This window comes from Mchenga conophoros, linkage group LG1, assembly GCF_057382185.1.
Source record: "Mchenga conophoros isolate Kocher_MC1m ecotype Shallow Benthic linkage group LG1, M_conophoros_male_GT1.1, whole genome shotgun sequence".
NCBI lineage: Eukaryota > Metazoa > Chordata > Actinopteri > Cichliformes > Cichlidae > Mchenga > Mchenga conophoros.
In genome coordinates this window covers 8,317,216-8,334,252 of record NC_140526.1, presented here as the reverse complement: position 1 = coordinate 8,334,252, position 17,037 = coordinate 8,317,216, and the positions used below count along the sequence as shown (strand labels likewise).

The window sequence follows — 17,037 nt, the reverse complement described above, 5'->3', positions numbered from 1 at the left end:
ACATACTATAAAGTGTAAAAGTCGAGCACAGATCAAAGTGCTGCTTTTGAAGGGCTGAATAAATTGACTCAGGAAGAGTTTAAGAACTTCAAGACTGGAGACACAGTTTGGGGGCAGACTGGAGAGGGCAGACTGCCCCCAAACTGTGGATCTGATGGTGCAGCATCATCCCCAACATGCTGTGTACATCACCATAGAGATTTTAAGGGGCCATCAACAGGAACGATCTGCCTGAGCATCTGTCAGTTATTAACATGAGAGCTCTGATATAACCAGGTCCTCCTTCATTGCGGCTCCACCTACATAACGTCACCTTCTCAGTTCCCACAGCTCCACGTTCATCAACTCAAAATACAAATTCATGTTTGCTTGTTAATGATCAATAAACTTGTTTTGTGTTTTTTTTTTTTAAGTCTATGAAACACACTGGGCTGATGGAAAGATAAGAATTGTTACTGCTTGTATTACATTATTTCCTGAACACAATGTTCCTGGAACTTGCTGGTTTGCAAGTGTTGTGTCTTCATAGTCCCTTGAGAAACCAATAACAACTCACACTGCTAAACCAAAGATTTCAGTCTTGAGACATAGTACTGTGCAAAAACCTTGAGCCACCTCGCATTTATTTCTATTTTGCTAGTAAAAAGAGGAAATACAATAGGTGCAGCTATTTATTTAAATGTGTAAGCATATATGAAAATACAATATATAAGACATAAAACAGAGTGTGTAGAATTCTATATTTGATAATTACTACATACATTAATTCTTCCAAATAGTCTGAACTCTCTCAAGCAAGCCTTTGTATAATTTGTTTAAGTTGTCTTCAGAAATGTTCTCCAGGCTTCTCGAAGGACATTCAACGCTAGTCTTTGGAGGCCTGCTGACTTTTATTCCATTTGCTGTCAAGATCACACAGTGCCTGAATAATAGTGAGGCAAAAGCTTGCTTTTACTTTTACATCCCTACTGCCACTGGCTGAAATGCAGGCCCAAGCCATGACACGGCCTCCAATGTGTTTTACAGTTCAAATCAAAAATTTAACATTTGCATATTCTTGATTCCACATGACCTGCTGTCTTTCAAAATCTTGAAGATCACCTAAGAAAACAAGAACAACAAAGAAGACACCCTAGCCATTTAGTGAAGCAAAGTATAAAGAAACAAAGGGTGACTCGACACTTTTGCACAATACTGTACTTCTTGGTATTGGTATTGAAATGACTTAACCTAATAAGGACTGTTTACGAAGAGAAAGTTAGCTTTACTGGAAATTAACTTGAAGGATTGTAAAAATGCTTTTCAATATTTAAGCTTCAAGGCAAAAATGTACAATAAGCCCCCCCAAGAGTGTTGATTGCATGTTAGTGTGTTCCTATATGGTGATCTCAGATGAAAAAGGGGGAAAGAAAGCAACTAACCAACACACAGGGACATAGGATATAAAGTAAAACTTTATCATGACATACAAGTTAAAAGCCCTGAGAACCATATCTTTATATTAACTGATATGAACAAAACTGAATGTGTGAAAACCACTTTAGAAAAGTGCTCCTCATAAATACAATCAGCACAAACCAGTTTTTACAAGCATTCATGTTTTGTCCTATTTTTTGTTTGCTTTAATCAAAGAGAAAACTATAATATCAGTAATATCATTATTATCATGTCCATAATAATAATAACAGTACAAAAATATGCACAAACCCCACAGTTGAATTAATATACGGAGCATTGTACAAGCCAAAAACAACATAAAATTGATAAATGAGGTATTCAATAACCACTTGCATATGCACCTGTTTGTACACAGATCAGGTTAGTTTTTAAACAATTTAAAATTGAACTGACTCCAAAATCAAAAGGTTCCGCATACTTCCAACTTCACAGCTTCCTGAGTAACGAGACCTTGCCATAATGCAGTTATTGACGACAAAAAGAAAAAGAAAAGAGACACCAAATCCAAAGTAGCATTCTGTGAAGTGACCGCAGCTTCTATCAGCATTTATCCCTCAATGCAGCTTCAACATCGTATGCAACACTGAATGCAGCTCCCTGCCCTGAGGTAATGTGGTATGAAGAAGTGGAGGGGGGGCACACACACTCACTCACACTCCACACATGGATGCAGGTATACAGGCACAACACATTATACATAATGCACCTATCCATACAAGTGGCAAGTGACAGGAGCCTTGAAATACAGTGACCAGAGTGGTTGCCGGGTTGAAGCAAACACTGAGGAAGAAAAGTGACCCTTTACTCAGTCTATGAGGAACCACCAAAAATGCCCTTCAACCTCGGAACAAACCGGAACTGTACGAGTATATAGCAGAAAAATGTGGATAAACCTTATCTACTTAAATATTTCTTAAAAGTCATTTTTCACCTCCTCATTCAGCATTAAAAAAAAAAAAATTCACCAGTGGCGCCACCTGCAGTGCCTTTAATGTTATTACTTACTCAATATACTGCACCTGCTTGCACACACACACAAACACACTAATGTACAAAGGCAGTGAAGCTACATCATCAAACAGTCATTGCTTAGAATGAGCACAAGAAACAGAAAGAATGGACTTGGAAAACAGAAAATATTTTAGTGGCAGCCTAAATAATGCAGATTGTTACTAAAAGCAAGGTCCACCAGGAAAAGGGAAAAAACAAATAAATATCAAAACTCACTTGATAACACAAGAAACTGAGGGATAACTTGTGTCTAACGTGTGATTTTTAAAATAAAATAAAAAAAAGGGGGGGGGGGGGGCAGCAAAACGATTAAGCCTGAAGAGAAAAACTTTCATAGGGAAGCCTGCATGGACTGCATCTCACCAGCAACTAATTTTAAGGCAGCATCTATACTCCTCACCTTTTATAAAATACAGTTATGTGTCATACAAGGTTGCGAAGGCTATACTGACAGACTAACAGCGCAGTTCTCAAAGGTTCTTAAACCCTGACCTGACCTGACACATAATTGCTAAAATACAATCTAAGAAAAGCAACAAAGCTGCCCACCTCAGACCACACTAGGCGTAAAAAGGTCTAAACAGTTAAAATGCCTTACATTCAACACAAGTAAAGCTAGAAAATGTTGTTCTTTTGTGGGGTTTCAATGCTTTTAAAAAAATCTTTAAAGGGAGAAAAGCATCCTACAATAACATGTTCATCATAATCAAGCTGTGCCTGGGGTAAATTGATAAAAGAAAATGCGGGCTACTGTCCACATTGTCTGTGAGGGACTGCACAAACAGGTTAAACAAACTATTCAAATGCAACTGTTAATGAGGCCACTGTATCCGGCCTTCAGTTTTAAATAATGGAATCTGTTAAAAGGGTCGAATATGCCCACCTGTACAAGTCATGTAATTGGGTTTTCAGTCTTTACAGTTTTAAATGCACTTTCCACTAACTAATTGTGAAAAAAAACCTCAGTCAGTTTGAAAGAGTCTGAAAGAGACACCTTTTGCAGTCCAACACAGACCTGCTTGCTGTGCATCAGCATCCTGTTAGCAGGATTGTACAAAGAGTTCATAAGGACTGACTGTGCTAGTCTTTGGTATGTAGCTGTGCAATAACCAGAGGATGGAGGTGTAAAAAAAAACAAACACTGGTCACATGATTGTTCAAATGCATATCATGATTTTGCCATTGTCACAAAAAAGATGCAATTTCAACATACACAGTCAAACTTAAGGTTGTTTTCTTACCCCTATGGAAACACCATTGGTTTTTTTTTTTGTTTTGTTTTTTTAAGAAAGAAAATTAACATGTCAATGAAAAAATAACTTGTCTGTTCCTTTCTGCTGAAAAAGCACCTCAGATATATCATTCTTCTCAGACAACCTGATGAACCTAAAAAAGGGGGAAAAAAACAAAAAACAAAGAAGAAGCAAGCATGAAACACGTTCTACAAGTAAATACAGGAGAAATATATCAAGCCCATCCCACTTCTTTGTCCCCAAAAACCACCAGCAGTGTGACAGCACGTCCATAACAGTTTCAGTTCACGTAGGATTCGGGGCGTCAAGTCTCGATGGCTTCACAGCCTTTTGAGGTATGTAGTGTTACTCTCCTTTTCAGAGAGTCTGATGAGGTATTTTTGAAACAGTCACATAGGCTTGTGCATTCTTCACGTATTAATCCTCTTTTTTTGTGTCTTTTTAAACTGACAGTGATTCCTTGCAGTTGTCACATTGCTTTTCCTGAGAGAGACGCTGCCCCCCCTCCCCAAAGCAGAGAGGCCAATGTGTGGTCAGAGATGACGATGCCACCCAACTCGACATTCAGCTGGAGGAAGGATGCACACAAAAAAAAAAAAAAATAGGGGAACAACAAACTCAAATCTGGTCTGCAGGAGCTAGGAATGCCTCAGTATTACCTCTCTGTACCGCTATGGGTGAAACACAAATCGCAAGCTCTAACGGGCCTGTTACTGTTAACCCAACTTTGTGCGCGCACGTGGAGCTGAAACTACTTAAACTTTAGCTTTGCAACCTTTCTAATGGACTTCTCAAGAGCTCAACTGAGGGCAGCTGAAAGGATGAAATGAGGTATTTAATCTGCTGATCTACAGTATCAGATCATCACCAGTTTGACGCCACAGCACGTTGAAGACACCTGAGCAGCCCCAGTTGGAGGCCCATCACTGTGAGGGGGGGTGCTCTGTACACAGGTTTCCACTGGTGACAGTTACCCAACTTCCCCTGATTGCAACTAGGTCAAAAAGAATATAAAAATAAAGTTGATTCAGGTTAAATATACTACAGCTCCTGAGGTAAAGACACCACTGCAGGTTATTTGATTTGAGGTATGTAAAAGGAGAAAAACTAAAAAAAAAAAAAAAAAAAAAACCTAAAAAAAAAAATCATTCTAAAACACAAAATCAAAAAAGACAACAAAATGGCAACAAACAAACAAAATGTTCTAAGATAAAACTTTTCAAGTTCGGTTGTGACTACACCTGTCAGTGGGTTTTGGCTGAGCTGATTGTGTTTAGCATGTCGATTAGGATTAACAAGTATATATATGTGATGTGTGTCTGTGCATGATGTGGTTGTAGTGTTGTGTTCCTATGTGTATGTGCGTGCATGTATGTGTGTGTGTGTGTGTGTGTTAGATCAAAATAAAATGCATAGCAATTTATTTTGGATATATCATTAAATTTTCAGGCTCTGTGTTCATGATTGGACAGCCAAGACAGGTTGATGAGGTATTTGTTGTGCAACAGTTTCTTTTCGGTTTCTTATTGTACTGTATATTCATGCTGGGCCTCCTGCAGGAGCAGAGGCCTGGGGAGAAGGTACAAAGGGCAGCCTGAGTTAGGGTGACCCGGTGGGGGTCGGCTCAGCCGAGCCGGGACCCTTGGAGGAGGAGGAGGATGCGGGGCTGAGGCTCTGGGCCTGAGGTGCGGAAAAACCAAAGCTTGCGCTGGTTCCAGCAGGGGAGGCTGAAACAGCAGTAGCAGTAGCAGCAGACACAGATGGCCCCGGGGCCCCACCAGACTTCTGGGCGAACAGGGTTCCTAAAGAAAAAGGAGAAATGTCATTAGTTAAAAATGAACATTGATGCTTGAATCCTTCCAGAGGTTAAGCAAAATAAATTTACCTAATCCCACCCTCGTATCTACTCCAGTTAATTCCGGTGTACCCCAAGGCTCTGTCCTGGGTCCTTTACTTTTTATCATCTATCTCCTACCCCTAGGTAATATTTTTAGGAAGCATAACATCTAGTTTCACTGCTACGCAGATGACACCCAGCTCTACCTATCCTCCAAACCCACAGCTACTCTCCCACCCACATCCATTTCTGACTGTTTAAGTGAAATCAAGGTCTGGTTTACTCACAACTTTCTTAAACTTAATGGCAATAAAACAGAATTCATTTTAACAGGCACCAGATCAAAACTGACTACAGTTCCAACCAGTCTTTCGTTATCCATTGATAACTCTGTTGTCACACCCTCCCCTCAGGTTAAGAGTCTTTGTGTCATCCTCGATAGCACTCTGTCCTTCACAGCACATATAAATAATATCACTCGGTCTTCCTACTTTCATCTCCGTAATATTAACCGTCTTCGTTCCTCACTCACACCACACAGTACCGCCATACTTGTCAATGCTCTTGTCACATCTCGTCTGTAATTCTCTTCTCTATGGTTTACCTCATAAATCCCTCCATAAACTGCAGTTGGTTCAAAATACAGCTGCTCGTATTATTTCCAGAACTAGATCCACTGAACATATAACACCTGTTCTTAAACAGCTCCATTGGCTCCCAATTCACCTCCGTGTCAATTTCAAGATCCTGTTCCTCACTTTCAAAGCGCTTCATAACCTTACTCCCCCATATCTATCCGATCTTCTCCATACATACTCACCCCTTCGTACACTCCGCTCTTCTTCAGCTTCCCTTCTGTCAGTTCCACCTGCTCGCCTGACTACCATGGGACTCAGAGCCTTTAGTTGTTCTGCCCCGAGACTTTGGATGCACTTCCACTTGCTCTACGGACCACACACTGTCTCACCACTTTTAAATCACTACTCAAAACCCATCTGTTTAGAATTGCACCTGATCTGTCATATTGTTTATGTGTTACTGTAAGGTGACCTTGAGGGTCTGAAAGGCGCCTATAAATAAAATGTATTATTATTATTATTATTATTATTATTATACACACCTGAGTAGATTGTGCCATTGACCTCTACTGAGACAGTAATGCTGGAATTTCCATTGGTTGAGATACTCAGAGACATGTCTTGCTGCTTCTCTTCTGAAAAACATAAATAAGAGTGGAGAGATTATTTTTGTGTATTTTCTTTCTTGATAATTTCACCATTAATACATAATATGTATTTAGTCAGTTTCTTGACCCTTGACCCATGACAGTTTATGCTAAACTACACAACTAATGTGCATGATGACAGAATTATTTCCATGGTCAAGAAAAACAATTTAACAACATCTAACCAAGGGAAGAGCACTGTCAGCTATTCCTGAAATACATGAAATTATTCAAATAATTACAGAATAGAATGTATGCAGATTTCTGCAAACTCTTGCTGCAGCTTAAAACATATTAACTGATGGGCTTTGGTAAATCGGTTGCAGCTACATGCTCTGCAACGGAAAACACATTTGTTTTTGGCAGAAGAGTTAGCCTGGTAGGTTTGATGAGAACAAGAAACGAGCTCAGGTTTCCCCACAGAAAGAAAAAATTTAAGCAGTGAAAAGATGTTAACAATATCTTACACTTAAAGATTTTTTTCTGTTGGCTAATGCATGCTTTGCTACCAATCCCATGTACAGCAATAGGTTTGGGTCCATGATAGCAGCATGCTCTTTAGAGATATCCAGACTTTGGAGAATATTGGTGGATATTCACCACAAACATTCACCAAAGTTTACAGATGTCTCAAAACACACTAAAACTGTGATTCCATGATATGATACCTCTAACTTCAATAGAAAAACAAACACTGTATTTCATTTCCAGGGTTTTTTTAGACATAATCTCAACAAACTTCTCAACACTGACCTCTGGTAGGCATAGCAGGGGCTCCCAGACGCAGATTCATAGGCATTTGGGAAGCCATGGCCAGTAGATTATGTTGGAAAGCCTGCTGCATCAGGCGCTGCTGCTCTTCTGCCAGGCGGGCCATCTTCCTCTCTGGCCCCTCTCCACCACCAGTCTCCAGCTTTTCTCTAAGCTGCTCCAGTGTGGCAGCCCTGGCCAAGCCAGCAACCTGCTGCTGACCCAGAGCCAGCGCCATGGAAGGTCTTGCAGCCATAATCGGTGGGGTCAGATCATCTGGAGGAAAAATGGAAGTTTAGTCTGAATAAGTCAAAAGGAGTGATTCGTGATTCTGTGTAACTTGAAAACTGAAATGCATGAATCTATCAAGGTGAATGTGAAAGGTTATCAGTCCTACCTAATGGGAGCTATAATAGTAAAGCCCACACCTTGATTGGACAAGTGGGTATATGTACTATCCATAGTACTATACTAAACCCAGTACTTAAGGGTTTTTTTTCTACTATAGAAAAGCTGATATGAAGGACCTCAATGTTTTTGCTCAGCCAAATGATTCCAATTTTGTATTTAGGCAACATACATCAGAATGGATGGAAAAACAAAAGTGTGAGGTCTGTGTGTTGGCAAAACAAAACAAAACAAAAATATGTATATGGTTTCTTGCTCTCAGACAAAAGGTAAGCTGGCAACTGGAACTACAAATTTTAATGAAATGATCACAAATGATTATTATGTTTCAAGAAAGGCTTATGTGAGTGCTGTGTGAAAGAGCCTCAAATTCTGGAAGACACCAGAGTTTAGACAAGCCCCAAATGTATCTGTCAAGAAGATCCACAATTTCTAAGTGAAGTAGGGAGACATCTGGTTTTAGGTTACATGTATCATTTCCTTTTCTGGGGCAGTGAAGATAGTACGCAACATCTGAGTAACTGTTATACTGAAATGTCTCCTATTCACAGCCGAATTATAGTAACCCAATCACCCCTATCGGCATGCGTTTCACAGTGGCTACAAGCAGGCAGCATTACTTCACACAATGGGACACTTGAACTACAACATATACAGGTTACCCAGGACTGAACTTTTCTAAAGAGAGGCGCTGGTAACACAACACAAATACTCCGGTAACTTGGTGTTTCACCAGCAAAAACAAATATATACAACAGCCAGAAACTTGTAGGCCCTGACTACGCTTACTCCACAAATGGAGTTGTGTTGATAAATCATGTTTATTCTTTTTATGTGTGCAAGTTAAAGTTATCCACATAAGTTTGCATTATTTCTAAAACATGTTATTTTGTGAAGATTAAAGACTTTGGACTATAAGTACAGGGGTACTACAAGGGTTATTCTCAATAAAATAAAATAAAATAAAATAAAATAATCACAGGGAAACAACCTTAAAATAACACCACCACTTCCCAGAAACACAACCTCTAAAAAACCATGGAAAACTCAGTATAGGTTACGGTTATATTTTACTAGTATGTATATCTATCTCCAAAAAAGTTGCATTTTGTGTGAGAAATGTTTAGCTGAACAGCAGAAAAAACAGACTGAATGTCAGATTTGTGTCTGAAACTTTATGCTGGACTCCTTTACATTTTTTAACAAATGCATTTGGCTGTGTTTTGGTTCAGATTGTAATGAAAGCAGTATAAGTACACAAAAAGAGAAACAAAGAAGAAACTGCAAGCCTTCTACATGTCTCTAAAACGTTTTGATTAAACTGATCTTTAGCCATCTGATTTAATTTCTGTTGTTATAAATATTTTTTAACGCACTGATTTATAACAAAGTAGAACTGGTTTGTAGCTACATCCAATATATGAGTCAAAATCCTTTTTTTTTTTTAAATTAAAGCACAGATTCTGCTGGGGTTCACAACTGAGTTGCACACCAACAAAGTTAAAGTAACTTCAGAAAAGATAGCAGTGTAATGACAGTTATCAACCAGATCCCAACTATGTGGACTAAAGGCAAAGTTCACAAAGTGTCCCCAACTATGTTATTAAGCCGTAATAAAGGTGAGGGCCTCGATAGCCTGAGGCAGAATTGGTTCCACCCAGATAACTCCATACATATACAAAGACATGAACACTAAAAATGCACAAACACACAGGGACACACACGGAAGCAGACACTCACATTCACATGGATGTTTGACAAAAACAGACCACAATGCTACGAAGTGTCAGGCACCATATGTAGGGAAAAGTCCTCATCAAATTACTAAAACCGGAGCCGTTCCTGTAGCTAATGTTTTATTTTATGGTTTATCAATTGTTTTCACAGGTGTAGTTTTTCAAAACTGCAACAGAGGGCAGCATTTCTCTACAATCTCTTTCAAGTTCTTAACAAGCAGCACCCAGCTATAGTAACCAGTATGAAGTTTCTGATATGAACATTTACTTAGTTCATTGTGGCCTTAATTGATCCAAAGGACCTTTAGACTAACACACAGTATATACATCTGAGAGCTGCCAGATAGGCAACAGAAAGTAAACCCCACTTCTATTTATTAACCAAAGGGCATAGATCAGATTCTGGTGTTTTCTTTAACCTCAAGCTTTCAAACACGTACCTTTCTTCAAAGAGGGTCCCGGTGAGGCCTGAAGGCCATTGATAGCTACTGAGGCCCCCGCTCCCAGACTGGAAAGGTGCATCTTTGGGGGTGAGAGGATGTGGGGAGCAGTGCTGGGAGAGGGAGAAAAGCGGAAGAGGCTGCTGCTGTAGGACGGACGGCGACCCTCACGTCGGTTACTATCGATGGCAGCCTGAAGCTCGCCTGGGGAGCTGAGGCCTTTCCTCTCACACTCATACGGGTACAGGTATTTCATGTACCTTAAGGAAAACGCAAAGCACAGTAACACGTGAGATCACGACAGAAAGATTTGCACAGAAAATATCAGAAATAATATTGTAATATTTGACTACATCAAAACATTACAGCTGAAACATAATATTAAATGAGAGAATCTGTTAGCATGTACAGCAGTGGCATCAGCACCCTTTTTTATGAATATGTAAGAAAAGAAAACATTTTTCTCCTTCTTCCAATATGAAACTGAATATGTCTCATTAATAGCCTGTCAATAGTCTAACATTTTGGTTCTTCAAAAACTGTCCAGTGCTATTTGACTTAAGGTGAACCTATTCTGGTAATTTACTCCTAGCTACTGTTGGGCTCTTCTACAGTAGGCTCCCACCATTTACAGTTTAAAATAGTCCTTATTTTCCAAAGCAAGTTGTGTTAGTTCCATTTCCCTTAACTTCAAGACGACTTTTTTTTCCTCTGACTGGCTGCAAACAAATATTTGCACAGCAAATGGGCGGGGCTTCTCAGACCACAGTTAGAGATGAACACCTGAGATGAACCTATTAACAATTTTCTCACACAGAGAGCTAAGACTAGGCAAAAAAAATTATTACAAAGATTACTTGCACATATGCTAACACACTCTGACCATTTTTTTTAAGATGAGCATCCAGCACTCTATTAATGTGACAGAACATAAAAAAAAAGCACACATGGGAACATTTAAAACTGCAGTACATAGATTGGATTCTGCTTCAAGCAATACATGTGCACCGAGAGATGCACTGTTTATCCGAATGTGTATATAGCTCAGTGTATTTGTTTTTTTGTCTGTACTTTAGTTTAGAACAAAAAACAGACTGCTTTGAATAAAGACCTAACCTTTTATCTCCAGCAGTGCTGTCACAATGATTCTGTCAAATCCTTTGTGCACGTTCACACATTAAAAACCATTTGCAACTTTATTTCTCTAATATTTGATCCTTACAACAGACATTAGGTTGCATATTTATAAATCAAGCCACTTCAGTAAACTGAAAGTAACCTCCTTTCTTAAATGTATGAATTTATATAGAATTTACTGCTTTAAAGCTTTGCTCAAAACATGTTTGGTGCACTTTGCATGACATCACAGCAGCACTGCAAGTATGCAGAGTCACAGCTCTGCAATGTTTTCCATGCCATAAATGAGCACACTATACACATTATGCGTGCTTACTGCATAATGGTGGGATAGAAGTACCAAGGATCAATAAGAAGCACGAGCAGCAGCATCCATTAGACAGAGCTAGCCGACCAATGCTACACAACAGTCCAGCAACATTAAAAATACATCAAGGCTCATTAGGGATATGTACTGCTGGACAAGATAGAGGTGTTACCTCTGCTAAAGGGTTCCCATCCAGAGAGCGATATAGTTTTAGTCAGGGTTCGACATTATAAGCTGTCAATCAAACCCCACCTTAGTCACTGTGAACTCTGACCAAATTCACATCATTAAATCGATGGAAATCAATCATGTGTGATGTAATGCACTGAGGGGTTCGGGGTAAAGAGAAAAGTTTGGCCAGTGGAGAAAACTTGTGTGTGTGTATAAATACACAGGTATGGGTTCTAATGAATGACATTCATACTCATTCCAACACACAAATCCAAACACTCCTAACAACATGTCTACTTAGAAGCTGCAGCCAGAGCGGATCCTTGCATGTGCGTGCAGGAGGCGTGTTTCCGTATGTATACTAGGAAGTAAAACTAGCTGTCGCAACAATTCTCTAGACAGCTGGAATTATTAAAATAAAAGACATAGTGAGAAGGACAACTGGAAATGATGGCTGAAATGCTCCCGAAATGAACATATTTAGTGCCTGAAGAAGCTTTTGGCTTCCACACGGTGAGGAAAGCTGCTGAAATTCTTTAATCGGTTCCAGCACCTTTAATTAGTTAGCTTTGTGTCACAAATGCAAAGACCTACTGTGTCCGCAGAGTAAAAGCAGCACTGGTGATGGAGGTAGGCAGGTTGAGTCCCTTTGTGATTTCTCTCCAGATCTTCTTATTGATAACCTCGACGAGGCCTCCCTTTTCTGTCACCAGCTTGTACAGCATGTACAGATCTAGGACCTGCTTGGCCATGATTGGAATACGATTGACTGGGGTTCCTACGGAAGACAGGAAAAGAAAACAAATATGGCTCAGTTAATTATAAACAATGTCTTACAAAGGATGTCTTTGGTTCAAAGTGCATTTATGTCTCACATGGATAAAGTTTTTAATACTCAGACATTGAACCTTAACGCTGAGAATGGGCTCTTTCTGACCAAATACTGACACACAATGGAGTTCCCTCTAAAATGAAATACTTTTACCAATAGTCATCTTTACTTTGGAAAAAAAATCTAATAAAAAAATAAGGCGGGAGCAAGGTGGAACAATCCTAATCAGCCGTTTCAAGTTTTTTGTTTTTAATGCACTGAACAACCACTTTGACTGCCACGTCAATTCAAAGCAAGGCAGAGCAGCAACAATAACCGAAGCAGCAGAGAGAATCAACATACTGGCTGTGTTGCTATTTAAGCACAGTGCATGGCTAAAGTTAATGACCATAAACCTTTCCTCTGCTATGTTAAAAAAAAATGGCAGTTGTTTCCAGTTTAATTAGTCACAGTGAGCCCAGCCAGCAGTTTTTCTTTTTCCAGGGCCACTCAGAAGTACTCGTGAACTCCCACGAGCACAACCCTTAGAGTGGTCTGTGGTTGGAACATGCAAAAAGGTGTAAATGTTAATACAATGGAAAAGGACCTGTGTTTAACACTCGAATTTCTGCTGAAATATCTTGACTTGTAGAGACACTAGAGGAGAAAGTCCTGAAGGAATATCTTAATAGCAAAGAGTCACACAAAGAGTCAAGCAAATGTGAGATAGGGGAATCATATGAGTCAATCATGTTGCTACATTGATGCAATTACACAGTTGAGTTCCATGACAGATAGAAATGTGTGTTGGCAGGCATATCTACTTTTTATTGTGGTAAAGTTTTAAAGTGTCCTCACCGTTTTTCTTTCTGGTAATCAGATCGCAAATAAACATGTGAGCGTTTGTTCAGAGCTCTGGTAGGTTGAGTGAGGCTGATTAGGCCAGCAGTCTGGATTGAGCCAGAAATAAAAAGCTGTATTGTGATGAAACACTGAGCATGTGTACTATAAATATAACCTGTGCGAAAACATGCTTAAGCTCATTGTGGGCCAACAACACTAAACTTTAAGCATTTTTATCAGCCTTACATACACATACAGTTTCTGAGTGACATTTGAAGTAAAAGTTATGACTCTTAATTAATTAATTAAAACAGGCACTTTGTCTTGCCAACACAAATCGGCCTAGAGGCAAGAATGACTTTGATTTGAAGTTTTTTCAGTGAAAAATGGATTCTGCTTCAAAATATCAGTCAATGGTGAAGCGCCCAATATACTTTTGTGACCTCTACATATTGTTAAGGGTTGTTAGGATACTGGTTAGACATGGGTGGCAAGGGCTACTTCCTGTGAAATTTGCCTTGAAAACACATTAGCCCAGTTAAGCAATTTAGCTTGACCTGGAAAAGGGGATTCACAAACAACACAAAGCAAAGCTGCTCTAGACTTTTGATACAGATGCATTAATCTTGTCAACAGCTTATCTGCAGCGAAGCTTGCTGGGAGCTTGAGGGGAGGATACGGTGGGTGGATGAAGAGGGAGGGGTAGTGGGCGGTTCCTGTACGAAACAGAATCAAAAAGTGCAATGTGCAACCGTGTAAGCATGAGGCAGGAGGAGGGGACTGAAGGATCGTGACAACCTGCTAATCCACAGGCAGCGGTGGGTAGGGTGTGGGGGGGGGGGGGGGGGGGGGGGGGGGGGGGGCTCATGGATAGGCTGGTATAATGAAGCTTATTTAGAGGATTGCACGGAGTAAATCCACACCCCTCTGCGTTACTGCTGCCAGGCCCAGCACAAGGGAATCGTACAGATTTGTCTTCACAGTTAATGCCAGTCAATCCGCCAGCCCCTCCACAGGCTGCTCTTAACCTGGAATTGGACTCATTAATGACTCTGTGAAATAGCAGTGTGATCAGGCCATGAAGATTAGCCCCGATTCATTTTCCTAAGTTAGCAACATGTCTTTAAGCCATGTGCAAAGGTCCTAGGTGAACACATGGACCTTTGGAGTGGGGAGATCAAGACACCATGATGGCACTAGCAAAGCACTATGACCTTTTAGGTGTCTTAATGTTAGTGGTCAAGGAAATCTTTTACTACTACTGTATCCACTGAAAATCAATCGTCTCTAACCTGTTACACAAAAGTCACTATTAACAAGTCTTTCTCTAAACGGGCTTTGGAAGTACAGGCTAACTTTGGTGCTACTTTTTCATTATTCTGTGCACTAATCAAGCCTGAAGGCTTTTGGATCCTGCTGCTAAGGGTTAAGCATTTAAGGACAGTCCAGAAAGCTGGTAGGTACGATAACACATAAAAAGCAGAAAACACCTAAAAGAATACCACCCACCCACACACACACACACACACACACACACACACACACAGACACAACAGACCACCGTATCTGTAAAATGAAGTAAATTAAAAAAGTTCACCTTTATTCATATAAATAAATAACACAGGCGATGGTGACATCTAATGTAGTATTTATAGCTGATGGATTTTTTTTAGTTTGTTAAAGCTGCACAAAATTGTTGTGGGAAAAGGGGATCCTATCTTCACAGCCAATTAATGGAAAATCAAGAGTGAGCTTGTCAAGATGCTAGTTTCTTTTATAGATTATTTGAGTTTGAGTCCTGTGGTAAGAGAGAGAAGATGAGTCGTAGAAAGGAACAAGAATTTGTTTAAGGTTTCTGTTTAAGACTAGGTGTGCATTTCCACTGGATTTAGCAAAACATTAAATTAACCATAATCCTAATGAACAAAAGTCCTACCTCACTTTTTCTTTTGAGGGATATATTTAGAGGGAAGTACTTTTAACCACTTAATCATTATAAGATCATGAATAACAAAACTTAAACTATTAATGTGTCATATTTACAGCCCATTTGTTTGCACCAGACTAGCTGGGCACTAAAAGTTTTACCAGAGTATCGAAGGACGAATTAGTGAATTAGAATTGGGACATTTTTATTTTGGTTACACAGTTGTTGCGCCACTATCTCTGATCATTTGATTATCAAAATAAGTAAATAAAACCTGCTAAAATGATGAAATATGTGCAATAAGGAAGGAAAGAATTGGAGTAATAATAGTGTGGATTAGTTGCTGTGTATTAGAGGGAGTAAGGTGGAAAGAGCAACACCAAATTTAAATTTATATTGTTGCAATGTTGTTTTTTTAAACAGATTTGGATAAATTGCTCATTCACCCCAATAAATGAATGAATAAAATTTTCTAGAATGATTTAAACCGCTCAGTTTTGTTTTCATTTTGGCATGCAGCTTTTTCTTTGGCGCTAATATCTGGGTGAAGGTGCCAGCTTCCATCAAAGTTTGACTTCAAAGCTTGACTGATAGTGAAATTGTATATATATATATATATATATATATATATATATATATATATATATATATATATATATATATATTAAAAAACACAACATCAACACAAAGCAAAAACCAGCAAAACAGCTGCCATTGGCCAATTGACATGTTCAAATGTAGCAGGTGAAGAATGGAGAGCTTCTACTAAATTTTCTACTAACAAGCAATGCATCAAAAGGACCAGCAGCGCTACGCTGCGACCATCATTCTTTGGTGCAGTGCTGGACATCAATCCTACATTAAACAATTAATACAACTAAGGGGGTCAGAGATCAGCCAGGGGTTATTGATGTGTGAATTAAACTGCAGGTCAGCAGGAAGCCATGTTTTCATACAGGCCAGGCTGTGAACAATGACAGCACAACAAATGAGACAACAACGCTGGCCCCATAGTGACAGGCCAGCAGCTGGTTAGGATTTTTATTCACGCCAACACCTCTGTCATCATTTGCTGTACAATAAAGTCAAAACAAGACTTTATTAATTACATACAATTTTAGAACATAACCCATAAAGCCAAAAAGTTAACAATTTCAGACAGAAGAAAACAAACACAAATATCCATTTATACATCTTCAGTGGACCAGATGTGGTTTTAAAAAACAAAAAAAAAAGGATTAATTATTCCATGTGTGACATCAGTCACGTTTCACATTTCAACATTGCTCAGCCACGTGTGAAAGCAGTGGGAAAACACCTTTAATAATACTGTAATTGAGCAAAAATCACATTAGCAAGGCTTGGGCAGTTAGCCAGAGACAGTTCCCTCATTTGCGAAAACCAGCATGTCACCAGCCTTTGGTGTTCAACATCTGCTCCCTTTCCAACCCTGGAGACATTTAGCTCTAACAGGCTTAATTAGACCAGGCCCAAACATCTCTTTTGATCACAGTGGCACTCTGCCTCGCATGCACTCTGCTCTGGTGGAATACCTGTTCCCACTTCAACCTCAATGCTTAATTTCCACTAGAGAAGACTAGAGATTTTATGATTACCAACACAACCAACACAAGACCATCTCTTCCTCAAGCAGACAGCTATTGGGCGTTTCATCTCTCTGTAAAGACCTGATTTGTCCATTGGTCTGCTCTGAGTCTATCTG

At 39.5% G+C, this 17,037-nt stretch overlaps 1 protein-coding gene across 1 annotated transcript in view; it reads right to left on the bottom strand.

Moving 5' to 3' along the window:
• Window positions 1-666: 666 nt before the first annotated feature.
• The window catches only part of LOC146582860 (AT-rich interactive domain-containing protein 3B), a 59,571-nt gene continuing 43,200 nt past the window's right edge, over window positions 667-17,037 (bottom strand). Inside the window, exons 5-9 of the mRNA XM_085245699.1 lie at window positions 12,328-12,511; window positions 10,119-10,378; window positions 7,538-7,810; window positions 6,680-6,772; window positions 667-5,524 (exon numbers count right to left, since the gene is read on the bottom strand). Coding sequence (XP_085101825.1) covers window positions 5,322-5,524; window positions 6,680-6,772; window positions 7,538-7,810; window positions 10,119-10,378; window positions 12,328-12,511 — 1,013 coding nt within the window. The 3' untranslated portion in view covers window positions 667-5,321. The remainder of the gene's footprint in view (window positions 5,525-6,679; window positions 6,773-7,537; window positions 7,811-10,118; window positions 10,379-12,327; window positions 12,512-17,037) is intronic.